The sequence below is a fragment of the Mus musculus genome, chromosome 18, assembly GCF_000001635.26.
Source record: "Mus musculus strain C57BL/6J chromosome 18, GRCm38.p6 C57BL/6J".
NCBI lineage: Eukaryota > Metazoa > Chordata > Mammalia > Rodentia > Muridae > Mus > Mus musculus.
The window spans coordinates 43,367,696-43,383,625 of record NC_000084.6 but is presented as its reverse complement, the minus strand read 5'-3'; the positions used below and the strand labels follow the sequence as shown (position 1 = coordinate 43,383,625).

The 15,930-nt window shown below is 41.2% G+C and overlaps 1 protein-coding gene across 3 annotated transcripts in view; it reads left to right on the top strand.

Annotated features, from left to right (window-relative positions):
* The window catches only part of Dpysl3 (dihydropyrimidinase-like 3), a 117,308-nt gene that overhangs the window by 54,661 nt on the left and 46,717 nt on the right, over positions 1-15,930 (top strand). The window contains exon 1 of one of the 3 annotated variants that reach the window (NM_001136086.2): positions 10,354-10,560. The exons of the other annotated variants lie outside the window; for them this stretch is intronic. Coding sequence (NP_001129558.1) covers positions 10,528-10,560 — 33 coding nt within the window. The 5' untranslated portion in view covers positions 10,354-10,527. Of the gene's footprint in view, positions 1-10,353; positions 10,561-15,930 lie in introns of those variants that run through there. 3 annotated transcript variants of the gene reach the window in all.

The window sequence follows — 15,930 nt, the reverse complement described above, 5'->3', positions numbered from 1 at the left end:
GGTAGAGTCCCAGCAGAGATCTTTCTATTCTATTGTTGGGAGAAAACAAAAAAACAAACAAACAAACAAACAAAAAAAACAGTAAAGATTAACCCATTAGTGCACATGAGCCTCAAGCGACCAATTTCAAATTTGAGTTATCTGACTCAGAACTCACATCCTTAACTATTGTACAGTACAGCACCACCTTACTTTCATAATGTCTTAGTCAGGGTTTGCATTCCTGCACAAAATACATGACCAAGAAGCAAGTTGGGGAGGAAAGGGTTTATTCAGCTTACACTTCTACACTGCTCTTCATCACCAAAGGAAGTCAGGGCTGGAACTCAAGCAGGTCAGGAAGCAGGAGCTGATGCAGAGACCATGGAGGGATGTTACTTACTGGCTTGCTTCCCCTGGCTTGTTCACCTTGCTCTCTTATAGAAACAAGACGATCAACCCAGAGATGGCACCACCCACAATGGGCCCTCCCACCCTCTCACTAATTGAGAAAATGCCTTACAGCTGGATCTCATGAAGGCATTTCCTCAAGGGAGGCTCCTTTCTCTTTTCTCTGTGATAACTCCAGCTTGTGTCAAGTTGACACACAAAACCAGCCAGTACACATACAACAGTTAGAAAAAAAATCTCATATTTCTGGAGACACAAAATTTTGTCTCTTTCAAGTCCACACTGTATCTTCTCTTGTTTTCCAGGAGGCATAATTGGTATAAGAAATATGCAGAGCAGCTAATTGGTAACCCTACCAAGCAAGGGGGTTGGTTCAGTAGTCACTGTTTTGTATTCAGAAGTTTTCCACCCTGCACACTCAGAGCACCAGTCCCAACCTGTCTTACATGAATAACTTGGCATGGAGGTGGACCTTGGTCTCATCCCCAAGGCTACTTTGTAATGAAATAGAGAAAATACCAGCAAGAGATTTTCCTTGACAATGGGAACTTCACTTTCTGACTGAGATCCTATACTGCACACTATTGTAGCCAAGGTTCTGGAGGTGTTTGGGTTTCTGTGTCTCTGAAAATTTCCTGTAATCAAAATATCCCTAGAGCTATCATTGAAAGCTCAGTGATTCTTTAAAGGTGAGGAAACAACGACGCAATTGAGTAATGTTTTTCCCCATTGCAGATTATTGAGTATTTAAACTGAAACCTTTTTTTTCCATAAAAAGTAGTTGTAGAAGAATTTATGAAAGGTATAAATAAAATAAAGGCAATAAACACGGGTGTGAATGAAATTAGCAAGAACTAGCCATTGGGAACCTTATTAACATGTCCCATAAGGATTTTTTATGTAGTGTCATTTTTTAATTAATTAATTTATTTATTTATTTATTTATTTTGAGACAGGATTTCTCTATATAGCCCCGACTGTCCTGGAACTCACTCTGTAGACCAGGCTAGCCTCAAACTCAGAAATCCGCCTGCCTTTGCCTCCCAAGTGCTGGGATTAAAGGCGTGCACCACCACTTCCTGGCTTATGTGTCATTTATTAAAACAGCACCACATGTGGGTTCATGTTCTTTACTGTCCACATTGTCTTTCTACAATATATTATTACAATTTTAAAAATATTTTTCCATAAAATTGTTTTTAACCTGTTCAGTATATTATCCCATTGCTTAAAGAATCCAGTTAAATTAATCCAGTTGTTTTTTGTTTTTTAAGTTTGAATTGTCTCTAAGATCTTTCTTAGTTACAAAAACTGAAATGGCATTCATTTTAAACTCTAGGTTTATATTTGAGGTTAAATGGAAAGCTACCAGGTGGGGAGAAGAATAATTTGTCTAGTCACTCAGCTCACAGGTCTCAGGACACTAGATCTGAATCTTAGGCTTACCTGGAATCTCACTATTGTGGTCTTCACAACATTTAGCCATTTTTCTTCATGAAAAAAATAAATAAAAGTTCTTTTCTCTGTTTTCTTCCCCTCTCCAATGAGCACATTTATTTCCCCATCAGGGCCCTTTGCCTGCCTTTCTGCTTTCTTAGTATCTGTGGAAGTGCGCAGTGTCCTGGAAGCTGAGGTTCCACAGCTGGAGAGAGAATTTGGCTGGCTTTGCCTCGCCCCTCTCCTCACAGGCTTAACCTGGAAGCTTGGAAGCTGGTTTTTATTTTCCATTTTCTCTAGGTTTGCGTTTCTTTCCTTTATTCTTTACAGGAAATCTACATTTGAAACCATCCCCTTTTTGCCCCCAGAACTGATCTGTGCTCCAGATCTTTGGGAGATCATTCTGTGTTAGGGATGTTGATAATTCAGAAATGGGTTTCTGCTTTATCCAACAAGACAGACTTAAATTATGGACTGATAGAGAGGGGAAACATCAAGCCATTTTACGGCAACTGGATATAATGTTTTGCTTCTAGAGACTTAGTTCAGGGTTATTCCCAATGGAGATACATTTTGTGTTTCAGTCCCTCCTGGAGCCTATCACAGATCCTTTTGGCTACAAGAATTCATAGGACAGCATGCTTTGCTCGGGTAAAGGCAGGAAGACAAATGTCCTGTGATTCCAGCTCCTTTGTTTATATACTTTAAACACTTCGGGTCATGCCTTTTGCCAAAGGTTTTACATTTTTTCCTTTAAGTGGCATTTCCCCTTGCTCGATTTGGGGACTTTTGCCCCCCCCTTTTTTTTCGGTAGGGGAGAGGAGAATGTTAGAAACTAAACTGGTCCCAACAGAGCCATACACTGGCTTCCCAAGAACCAATCCTTCATATGTATTTCTACTTGGAGACAGGATCATTAAAATGAGAATCAAGTCAAAAGAAGCCATTCCGAGCCAGCCTCCACCCAATCTGAATAAAATAACATAAACATACATACACACCCCACCACCACAACCCTCACCCCCACATACATACACAGGCCAGAGGGAGGCCATTTATAAACCCTCGGAAGAAGAGAAGGTGGTGCAGGAACTCAGCAGCCACACCTGCTGGCCCATAACCTCAGACCTGCAGGCTCTCACAGGGCCACACAGGATGAAGGTTAAAGTCAGAGAATGAGAACATTTGAACTCTTACCTTGTGACAGGAATCATTATTTATAAGAAATTATATTAAGAGATGGAATGATAGTCAAACCTCATAGCATGCCTGGATACAGGTATTACCAGCCTTACTTCATAGATAGTGACTGGAGGCTTGTGGTTATGGTTGCTGATAGAAGGGGGCCCAAATTTACCTTCTTGTCTGACCTTAAGCCTTCACTTAATATGTTGTGCCCTTTTCCAGTGAAGATGCTCACCAGGATGTAAAGAACACTTAAAGAAGCAAACAACTCCAGAGCCTCAGTGAACTTGAAGCCAATTCTGAGATTAGATAAGTTTGGCTTTGAATTTTAGTGTTAAAAGTAAGGTGGGGGACTATCAGCAGACTATCAGTAGTTGGGTTTCTCTAGAGTTTAGACTTCCAAAAAATGAGGGGATACATATCTACTTGTAATAAAGAATTTGCATCCATAGTGACAGATCCATGACCCTGAAGACATCTGACCCTCCAAAAGAGAATGAATTACCTTTGCTAAAGCAGCAAGTGAAATCCATACTGACAAATCATGAGGAGAAATCCTATTTTTCCACAACATAGTTTAGAATTATCTCAACTAGTCTGAAGATTTATTTTACTTGTATTGAAATAATAAGATGATGAACATGCAATTAATGAAAACCAAGAAGAAAGTAGAAAATGGACAGGCATTGCTCCCTCTTGTCTGTGGCTGTGGTGTCTGCAAATAGAGAGATGCTTGCTGAGATGTGTTCAGCTTGCTTTATCTGCCTGTTGGCTTGACTTCTGCAAACTTCAGCATTGCAAAGATCTTCAAACCAGACGCTGGCTCCAGCCTAGTTCGAGGCCCTCATCTTACTGAAAGAAACCCTCCTTAGTGCTCCATTGTGCTCATTCCTAAATTTATCCTTCATGGCTAATCATGGTGCCCCTTTAACATATAGACCAGGCCAAGTAACTGTCTTGATGAAATGTCTTCTTTAGTACCACAAATAAAGCCCAGGCCCTGGCTCCAGAGGCTACATGTGCCCCCTGCTGCCACTGGCTTCCAGTGGCTTTGCCTCGTATCCTGCTTGTCCTAGGTTGTGTGTTTGCCTCTAGCTTATAGTGTGTGTGTTTCCTCTTGTCTCAAAGTGAGCATGGGATTTTTTTCTAAGAACATACCATTCAGATCTTTCTTTACTGACACCTTCGTATATGTACCTTCTTGGAAAATAATCAAAAGTAGTTCTACTCTCTCATCTCCTCTGGCTCCTGTCTTCTAAATTTTCCTGGTCTCTGCTGAGATTCTAACATGTGTCTAGACCCTTGTTTGTTCCTTCCTGTTTCAATCATCATAGTGGAAGATTGTTTTTTGTTTGCTATCATATCACTAGATATATTTGGCAAACATCAAACAAAGGATCAGGTGTAAGCATGAATAAAACATCACACTGCCCCTTGCCTTTAAACTAATGTGCTCTCTCAGGTTAATTGGTTCAGGAGCATCAAGGAAAAAAGATGATACATGAAGACAGTCTGTGGGACCATTTAGAAAAGGGAACCAGTCAGAGGCAGCCAAGGAGCCTGGGGAGAGCAGTGTGTGGGGGAAGGAGGAGGAACAAATTAGGATAAAACATACTGAAGCATGTGTATAAAAATGCCATAAGGAAACACATTAGTGATGTAAAAAAAAAAGTTAATTGTAATAAGAAAAGGCCACTAGACTATCTTTTCAGTGATAACAGAGCCATATCTACTGTATGTTGTGTGTTGTCAAAGCAAGGGCTCTTGGTCTACCCTTAGGAGTGAGATTAGGAGTGAGACTTGGAGTGGTGAGGAACAGGGAGCACTAACAGATGTGTGTCTGAGATCATACTTGGCTATTGTTTTTAGACACAATTTAATACACCTCCCAGTGTATATCTGCTGTGTATAGAACGTGGACAACTATAAAGTTAAATCTGAAGCATTTCTGGCGAGATGTGCATCACAAGGGCTTTCTGAAGAACAGTTCCAAAAGGTTGTTCTCCCACAGGCTAGGAAAAGAGAATGTTAAGTAATGACCTAGAAGAGGGAGCATAGCTTCATGGCTTTGTGGGTAAGGATGAAGTCATCTTGTCTTTAAATATGGGGGACATATGCCTGTAATGTTAGCATAGCCTTGGCCAATAGAAAACAATCTATAATGCTCTGGTTTTTGCCACTTGTTCCTAGAGTCGGAGGAGTTTGTTGAAGATGAAGGAAGCTTTGTCACAAGTTCAGATTATTTTTACATGTGGCTTCCTTTGTATTTATTTTCAGAGTTCATTTCAGTCCAGGCCTTCCTTGCTCTCAAAGTATTTATAATTTTCCCTGTCAATATAACTTGGGGAAGTTTGGGGCAAGTGAGTCAGGATTGCCGTTGCTTTAATAGGCCCCTTTCTGGTGAAAGCAAGGCTGCGGGTACATAGAGGTTTTTAAGCCAGTTAGAAGACAGAGACTGGGGATTACTCAAGGCCATAATACATTTTGTGTGTCAAGAAAGGACCACAGAAAGCATGGCCTGATATCCCACCCTAAGTTTCTTTGTAATACTTGTGCTATGTGCTCTTTGATTGGTTGTTCAGTCTCTGAGAACCCCCATAGACCCAGGTTAGTTGACTCTGTTGCTCTTCTTATGGTATTCTTTTTGTTTGTTTGTTTGTTTGTTTGTTTTGTTTTGTTTTGTTTTGTTTTTTGAGACAGGGTTTCTCTGTGTAGCCCTGGCAGTCCTGGCACTAACTGTAGACCAGGCTGGCCTCGAATTCAGAAATCCATCTGCCTCTGCCTCCCAAGTGTTGGGATTAAAGGCATGCACCACCACGCCCGGCTTCTTATAGTATTCTTGACCCCTCCAGCTCCCTCAATCCTTCCCCAACTCTTCCACAAGACTCCCCCAGCTTTTCCTAATGTTTGTCTGTGAGTCTCTGCATCTGTTTCCATCACTGGCTGGGTGGAGTCTCTCAGAGGAGAGTTACGCTAGACTGCTGTCTGCAAGCATAGCAGAGTATCACTAATAGTGTCAGGGCTTGGCTCTTGCCCATGGAATAGGTCTCAAGTTGGCCATTGGTTGGCCATTCCCTTAATCTCTGCTCTGTCTTTATCCCTGCACATCTTGTAGGCACGACAAATTTTGGGTTTCTCTTAGCTTTTCTCTAACATAAGGGATTGGACTGTCTGTCAAGAAAAAAAAAAAAAAAAAAAAAAGCAAATACCTGCTTTTATACTTCTTACCCAGTAAGTTATTCTACCAATAAAAGTGGACAATTTACAAACACACACACACACACACACACACACACCACACACACACACACGAACTGTTCTGTGGTCTTTACTATAAAATAGTTAAGGCTACTTCTTCACTGAACTGAACCAGACTTTTATTTAAAAAAAAAAAAAGTGAAAAGTCAAACTGTTTTTCGAGAATAGAGAAAAGAGAGGCAAGTAGACAACAAAACCAATAACTTCATCCCGAGATGTGTGTTCTCACTTTTAAAGGAACTGACATTTGTTGAATATCTTCTGTACCCAGAATTTAAGATCACGGTGGTCTTTTGAGGACAATAATCATTTTCTTGAAGGCCTTCCTTCCTTCCTCTGTTAACCCTAAACTCTGGCACAGACCCATGGCTTGGGTTCTTAGACTGCAGAGAGGATGAGGACGTGTTCTTTGTACTCCTGTTCAGAAGAGTCAAGTCTGAACGTCCAAGTTACAGCAAGCTTGAGCCCATCTCTGGCCTTGGAAACTGTGCCTTTCTCCAAGACCCTTACATCCAGGCCCTGTCCCTGGTGGGAGCCGGGACACTACAAGCTGTGCCTTCTATAAAACGTTTCTACCATGGGACAGTTTTAGGGAGTTGCATAAGTCAGTGGTTGCATGCTTTTAGCCACAATTCCCAGGAAGTCCCCACCAACTCTTAAAGTATAATCTCAGACTTGGAAAAGGATCTCTGTGGCCTCTACAAATTGCTGGGTGCAATCGCCTGTCATTTGAAGGTGCCGCTCACATATTCTAAGGCCCAAGCCTGCATTTCACTTCCGGGAATTACAGTTTGGCTGGCTTTCAGATCTAGTGAAAAGGTTTCTTGTTTCTGAGAGGCAGTGGGCTGAGAATTTACCAGGCTTCCCTGCCACTGTGAAGACCCAGCCACAGGCAGCTGTCTGTCAGAAACGATTAAAGAGGAGAATCGCCTCTCAGCAAAGGAGTAGGGACCATTCATCCACACAGCATCCACACAGCAACAAAGGCAAGACATCACTTGCCAGAGTCCCACATTTCTAACAATCTGTCACCATTTGTTGTTTTTCTATGGACTTAGGAATTTCCAGTGTGCTAGTAACTCAAGTCTATCCATGGATATCATTTTCCTAAATCCCAAGGCCCCATTTCTGCTTCATGTCTCTTTGGTTAACCAATGCCTCAAAATTATTATTCCATTTCGTATCTCACTTGTATTACTCTCTTGCCCCTCTGCATTTATTGATGAGAATCTTGTGTTGAAGAGTGGTGAATTTTTTTTTTTTTTTTACATCACTTCCTCTCCTTCAGCTCTTTAGGAATCAAACTTTCCTTCATGATATGCTAGGTATTTTTTAAAATCTATGTTCTTCATGTCACATCAGCAATCAATTCAATCTTTATCCATTTTGTAATTTTTCCATATAAAATTTCTTCAGAAAATTATAAAGTGCCTTGTATATTTTGCACCTAAATAGTGCAAGTAGTTAGAGAGTTTTGGCTGTTCTTCATATTGCCTTCTGCATCCCATTCTACTACAAACAGGATAGCAATCTGTTTCTCCTTCCAGATCTTCCTCCTGTCTACACAAAAGCATGATACACAAATTGTGATCTCTAATCCTGGCTGTTAATTTGATTACATCTGGGACTAATTAAATCTCAAGAATTTGGCTCACCTGTTAGGTATTTTTTTTTCTTGATTAAATTTTATTTGAGGAAGGAAGACCTACTATAAATCTGGATCATTTGAGGTTTGAAAACCCACCCTAAATTTGCACTAATTTACATGTGTAGATTTAACTATTCTGTGAATTTTGACAAGAATTGCATTCTATTTTTTGGGTCCAACTGTAGTGTAGTGTAGCTTTTTTTGTTTTGTTTTGTTTTTTTTGTTTGTTTGTTTTTGTTTTCTCAAAATATAGATTTGACTTGCTTTGGCACACAAAATAAATAAACATAAAAAATAATTTGGGGCCAGAGAAATGGCTCAGGGGATAAAAGTGCTTGCTGATATGCATGATAACCCAAGTTTGATCTCTTGGATATATGGTGGAAGGAGAGAACTGACTCCCAAAAATTGCTCTCTGACCTTCACAATCATGCTGTGGAGTGTATGTCACACACACACCGCAAATGTAAAATAGCCTTGTGGTCAGTCACTTAGCATGCTGAAGGCTCTTGCGATGTTCCCAGTATTGGAAAAATAAAACAAACAAAATCTCTCAAATTAATAAAATCATATTTTATTCCTAGTAACTCATGCCATGGTTTTAGTTACTAAGTCCTAGCTCATTGTTGGATGTTTCTTGTTCTCTGGCTTCTCTCTCTGCTTCTTTTCTGCCCTGCTCCAAGCCCTGGGCTTTATGCCCCGCATTAAGCATCTCCGTTGCTTCCATACTCTCCTTCATTTATCACATGGTATCAGTAGGAGACTTGAGGGAAAGGGACAGAGAAGTCAGGGTATTTTTCCCTCCTTAATTCCTCCTGGGGGGCCTGACGTGGCTGACTGTATCCGGGGAAGGAGTATAGCTCTCTGCCACACAGCCCTCAACATACAGCAACCCTTTCCAGTTCTAGGAACCACTTCCTCCTCTGTCACCTTCAAGGCTGAGTGGTTACAAGTTCTGAGTTCACGCTGTTGGCAGGCCCTGGATGTGCGTGTCCAGTGAACTTCCTTAACCCAGGTCCATACTGTATCAGACAATCCCATCATTAAATGCTGCTTAATAACTCAAGGTCAATGTTAACCTATATTTCCTGCTCTTTCCTGACTGCTAAGGCGACCTCTAGACTGTCCTTTTCTCCTCCTGCTGGCTGCTATTTTAAGGGTAGTTTCTTTATCTCCAGTATAATCATTCTGTCAACCTAATTCTTTTTACAATTTTTTAAGTCTGGGATTAAACTTCATATATCTTTCTGGAAAAAAAAAAGGTTTCTAAGAGCTTTCTATTATTCACAGAATAAATCTTGAACTCCCTAAGTGTTTGCCTCCCATCTCTGGCCACTGTTTGAACAATCTTGGTTTCAGGCATCCACAGCTGGTCCTCAGTTTCCTACTGGAATGCATTTCTTACATTGGAAACCAATTCTCCACTGACTGGCTAAGTGAGGTCAGACTGTGAGTTCACCCCATCAATTGATGGGGATGATGAAGGCACATCAGTTAGCATTTTATTGCAGTTTTCTTGAGCCAAAGTATATAAACTTATGACCATTTCAACACCTAACAAATTTCCAGTAAAAGTTGTAAATCACAGTAATCAATACTGTCATAAATTAGTACTTCCGAGTCTGATCAGGAATTGTTCTGACCATACCTGTGTGTTCAAATCAGCAATTCAGGCTCATGTCAGACAAGGCCTGTGTGAGTTTTTTGATCACTACAAAACTCTCTCTCTCTCTGTCTCCCTCTCTCTCCGCCTCTCCCTCTCTCTACCTCCTTCCCTCCCTCCCTCCATCTCCCTCTCTCCCCCCACTAATAACATTGTTGATAGCAGTCCAGTTTCTGACTGGAGTCTCTCCCTTTGCAGAACGCATGACGTTGTTCATCACAGAGTCCCAACCACCATGCAAAGCCTCAGTGTGCCACTTTTGCCCACTCAACCCCCTGCACGCCCATCTGCTGGCACTCGCTTTTACTCTCTCTAATCTTGCCCTTTTTTGTTTTCACTCTGCATTTTTATTTGTGCTCCTGAGTTACTTTAATTATTGTTTCATTTCTGCCTATACCCGACACTCTGGCTAATCATCATGGAAGCCTTTGTTTCAGTACTGAGTTATTAAGCTTGTTTGTCCTTAAAATCAAGGCCAAGGATGGACTTTTGTGTTCATTTCCTGATGACATAGGCCCAATGCTGACAGATCATGGATTCTGCTCAATAGCATCCTAGTCCCATTTCCTTAGAAAACACACACACACACACACACACACACACACACACACACACACACACAGGGGAGGGGAGAGAGACAGAGAGAGCGAGTTCACCTATAGTACATGGGTGGGTTTGAAATTCTCTATCTGGAACAGAAGCAGTAGAATGTGCGTATGTTATAAAAGGGGTGGTACTAGAATGCTTTTACACAATAAGTGCTGGATCGCCCAATAATGGCCCTCTGTACTTGGCAATGGCTGGAACCCCCATAGCTGCTCAGTTCATGAAGCCAGATCCCTCAGCTGTTTAATCTCACGCAGAAGACCTAGAAGATTCCAAAAGAGTCTCTGCTCTTCAGTCTGCTTCGAAAGGATGAAAAATCTGGGTCTAACTGAAGCTTAGGATGTATTCACCATCAAGAAACAAAATCCGGCAGGCAAGCGAGACCGATTCCTTCCTTAGCCATCCTTTATCTGGGTGGTCCATGGAATGTTCTTCCCTCTCTTCCCTTTTCCTGTTAGTTAAACTTTCAGTTGATCTTTTCTGGTCATTCTCAAAGATGTGTCTTTCAGTTGACTCTGGACCTTAGGAAGTTGACACTCAAAATGAATCATCACAAAATCCAAGAGACAATACAAAATCCAGAGCAGATGGTTTGAAGCCGGTCGTCAAAGCTCTGAGTTTTCTTGGGTCTTTCCTGGATGTCCCAGTACGCTCTGAGAGCAATGTGCGTTAGATGGTTTAGTGTTGTGAAAACAGCTACCTTATTGTTGTGCTAGCATCTGTGAGTTTAGCTTTTCTCCTAGTTTACCTCTATGGCTGTGGTAAATACCATGACCCAAAGCATCTTGGGGTGGAAAGGGTTAATTTGGCTTATGCTCCTACATCACAGTCTATTATTGAGGGAAGTCAGGGCAGGAACTGAAGCAGAAGCCAAGGAGAAAAGCTGTTTATGACTTGTTCTCCCTTGAGGTTCAAGCTCAGCAATCTTTCTCATACCTCCCAGCACCGCCAGCCCAGGCACGGTATACCATACACCATGAAGTGGACCCTCCTGCATTAATCATCAATCAATCAATCAAAAAAAAATTGTCCCACAGGCTTGCCTACAAGCCAACCTGATGGTGGCATTTTCTCAACCAAGGTCTCCCCTTACCAGATGATAGATTGTGTCAAGTGGACAGTAAACTAACCAGCACAGCTTTCCTCTACATCTACATTTAAAAAAAAAATGATAAAGTGGAAGTCACAGGACAGTACCTGCGGTCGTATTTACAAAGCCTCCACTTACAGGTTATCTTGTGCCCAACTCTCCATTTCACCATTAGTCTCATGCCTATGACATAAGCATTCTCATCTGTGCTCTGTAGATTATGAATGTGTGTTTAAAGAGACTACAGATGCAGCCCATGCTTCCCAGCTCCCTGAGTCCCGTGCAGCTCTGGAAAGTGCTGTTAGTGTGTGTGTCTGTCCAGAGAGCATTGTTTCCAGTTTCCACCAATCAAACACCCAGTGAAGCCTATACCATGTTTCCCCGTTTTGGCTTGAAATACCTTATTTTCTGAAAAACTACACTTATTCCCTATTTTGGTCCTTACCCTTGTCCTCTCAAGCAGACTGTGAGATGATTCCCCCATAATTTTTTATCTCAAGAGCTGCCTAATATCTGAGAAGTCTCTTCCGTTCTACTTTGGGTCCTGCTCTTGTTAGCCCATGTTAACATATATTCTTATTGGTACATCTTTGTTCCTGTAACCTTTATTAGACTTGCCTATGTTTTAGTGCAGCAATAGTATTTCAAAAAATTATATAATAATATATAGTATACAATAATATATGATATATGATATGCAATATATAAACATTTAATTATATGTTTATTAAATATATAAATAAATGTTTACATATATATATATAATTTACTGCCAGGCATAAACCCAGCATTTGGGAGTTAGAGAGAGGCAGACCTTTGTGAGTTTGAGATCAGACTGGTTTATGTAGTAAGTTCTAGAACAGCTAGGCTATGTAAAGAGACCATGTTAACAAAAAACGAAAATTAATTAATTAATTAATTAATTAATTTAAACACATTCATTCTTGCATTTGTATGTGTTTATGGGGAGGATATTTGTGAGGAAGGAGCACATACCAAGATGTGCAAGATGAAATTAGAAGATAATTTTAGAAAGCCTATCCTCTGTCTGCTATGTGGATTGAATGCAGGACATTAGGCTTGGTGGCAGATTTTTACTAATGCCACCATTGTGCCAACTCCAGGCTTAGAATTCTTGTTACATCATTTCCCTTTTAGGTCAAGGGGAAAGTATGGTACTTGTCTCTTCCTAACACTCTCCATACACTTAGCAACCTTTGAAGTGAAATAGTCAACTGAGGCCATCTTCTTGAACACTCTTCAAGGCAGCTGATTACAGAGGGAATTGGAGTGTTTTAGCTACATGTATCCCTATGTTTACTATTTGGGGCTTAAAGGCATTATATAAGGATAACATTAAGTAGATAAAAGCAGAGATTCAATGAGGATATGCCAAGCATCATGAAGGAGGGGTTCAAATGACTTCTCTGACCATTGCAGATCCAGCTGACCTACAAGAATGGGAATTTCCTCTGCTCTGCCCGTCCTGGGCTAGCTAGCATCATTCCCTCCAGGTTTCTTTACCCTGCCTGACCATCCTCTTGAGCTTATCCATGTCTAGACTCCCATTGAAGATTGACTGTTATCAAGGAGCTAAGATTAAAGGGCCATCTATAGTTCATTCCCCTGTCCACTGTGACCTGGGACAGACCCCATCACTCATCAAGCCCTTTGATAACTACATCTTCAAAATGGTTGACATGAAGTTCTGGCAAGAGAAGAATGCATGCGGCTGGCTTTGATGTTCAAGTCCCAGAGACAGCCACCACGACCTGGTTCATACCCCTGTCAGCTACTGCCTTCTTCATCCATTTTCTTCTCTTCCCACTTTTATCCATTCAGGGCCAAACCCAAGATGATAAATGAAAGCAGTGTTTTCCATATATTGTGTACTCCGCATAGTGGGCTATGTCTTGAAAGGGGTCTCTCAAGTTCACTTACATCCAGCAAGCCTCTGAGGTCCTTTGTGTGTTTAAATGACAAGAAAGTGTGTTTGAGACATTTATCCCTACCAGTTTTGGAGTTTGGAATAGGTTATCCCGTCAAACTGTGCTCTAGCTCAGGGAAGACTCAGAGCTAAGAACTTACATTGCTCCTGATTGTCCATCTTCATGTGGAGCTTTTTGTTTCTGTGTCTCAAAGTCGATTGTCACCCTGGGCCCTGGAAACAGATCCGCGTGCTGGGTGAAGAGCGTGGGCATGAGCCAGTTTCAAGTCCTCACCACCCACTCCCAGTCCCTGCTGAAAGGGAGTAGATTCCTGTCTTTCATGAGGGCTGAGTTGCCGAGGAAGAATGACCTGGAAGGACCATGGGAACTTGCCCTGTGGGGGTGGGTTTATAAGGAGACGCCTTGGCTGCCCTTGGTAAGAACATAGAACAGCTGCTGAGGGCAGGCTGGGGTCTAGAGACTATGAAATCCCCTACATGGGAAGGTCTGTTGTATTTTGATTAAAAAAGTGCTTGTTCAACACTTTTTTTTTTAATGACAAGAGCTTTTCAGTGTGAATGATAATATGAAAGATAATTACTCACATGCACTGGGAATTTAGTGTTCAAGCAGAGGTTAGCACTTCACAGAGTTTCCCTCCAAACCCTTACCAGAATTACAAGAAGATGACATGATTGTCCTTATTTTACAGGCAAAGTGATAGAAACTCAGAGAGGTAAAGTCACTTGTCCAATCCCAGCTAGTGTAAGCCTCTCGAAAGGAATTGTATTCAAATTGTATTGAGCATGCTCAATGCTTAGGGCCTCATTGGTACCCTTTTCTGAATCCATTCCCACCCACCGACCATGAATTAATAGAACTAACTTAGAGAACCAGGTTCTCTCTGTCTGTCTGTCTGTCTGTCTGTCTGTCTGTCTGTCTGTCTGTCTGTCTGTCTCTGTCTGTCTGTCTGTCTCTGTCTGTCTGTCTCTCTCTGTGTCTCTGTCTCTCTGTCTCTCTCTCTCTGTCTCTGTCTCTGTCTCTCTCTCTCTCTCTCTCTCTCTCTCTCTCTCTCTCTCTCTGTCTAGCTGCTGCTGCTTAGGGGAAGAACATCAACAAGATTTCATCCATCTACTTTACCCAACCTGATCTATTCTTAAGGGTGAACGTGTTTTTAGGAAGTGAGATTTAATTGCCCAAATGGGAATTTATTTAAAATAACCACCTGTGCCTTCATCTACATGATAAAAAGATCCATGTCTGACAAAGGGACAGATTGACAAAGGAGACTTGATTTTGAAAAACTAATTTTTCTTTCTAAGTTTTCTTTTTCTCTTCAAGGAATGTAGCTTTTTATTCTCAGCAACTGGGATGCCAGCAGAGTGTAGAACACACAGAGTTAAGTACTGTTCTCTGGCTGACCTAATAACCAGAAGGGAGTTATGAGAAAGGCTCTGGCTTCAACTGGACATGTCTTCATTGCTGTAGACAGAGGCAGCACATGACATTCTGTATACTAAAGACTAGAGGAGAAAGCTGTCAAACAATAGGTCCTTTAGGCTTGAGTTGCGGACTTAGTCCTTTCTTTCTCTACCCTACTTTGAATTAGCCATCACTCCATTCATCCCTCTCCTTAGCAACTTTAAATCTTCTTTTATATTATTCTTCCTTCCTTGCTTTCTCTCGTTCTGTCTTCTCTCACTTGCAATTACTTTCACAAACTTAGAATTTTTAGTTTCTCTAATCATTACTAAACCCTAGTAAAAGAAAAAAAAAAAAACTTTTACCACACTTTAAAAGCCCTTACTACCCTGGCTCATAAATCAATTCCCTGATAAACTGCATTAACACCTTTGGGCCATAAGGGGCAGGTCTAATGCACTGATTTATAAGCAGAGGCTGAAAGTTAATGGATTCCCAAAGTTACCTACCGCAGAGATCTGGTCAGCAGTTTAAACACAAGACTCAGACTCTGTATCAAAGAAGAGAGTCCTGCCACAAAGAGCCTTTGACATAGATGTGATTATTTTTGGTACAGTAGCCTGGGGGGAGGATTGGTGCTGTGCCAAACCCGGACCACTCCATTTGCTTGCACTTATAAGTGCCTTACTCTATTGCTTAGAGTAAATCACCCCTGAGTGTCGGTCCCGATCTGGAAAATAGGAACTTGAATCTGTCTCTAACATACGGTACTTTAAAAGGCTCTTAGTGGAATTAACACAGATATACTAGTAAAAGTATAAATAGGACTGATATTAGATGTATTATGGTAATGTACTGAGGTACTGAGATGTTCTCTCTCTCTCTCTCTCTCTCTCTCTCTCTCTCTCTCTCTCTCTCTCTCTCTCCTCTCTCTCTCTGCCCTGTCCTTTCCATTTCTGACACCAACCCTAGGAGGTAAAATAGGTATTATTTATATACTATGTGATAATGAAAGAAAACAAACTAACAAACAACTGAAAAAATAAGGCTCTGAGAGGGTAAATTCTAACTCAAGGTCACACACCTGTGGAAGTGTTTTTTTGTTTGTTTTGTTTTGTTTTGTTTTTTTTGTAGTTTTCATAGTAGTAGTAGGAAAACAACTAGATCCAAACTGACCAACAGGCCGCCTAAACTCCTGCTGGGCTGCAAGACACTAAAGGAGCTTAGCTCATGGTGGCTAAGCAGACTCAGCTGCTAATGTCAAACTCCATTTTGAGTATAGATACTAAAGTAGTTACTTTTC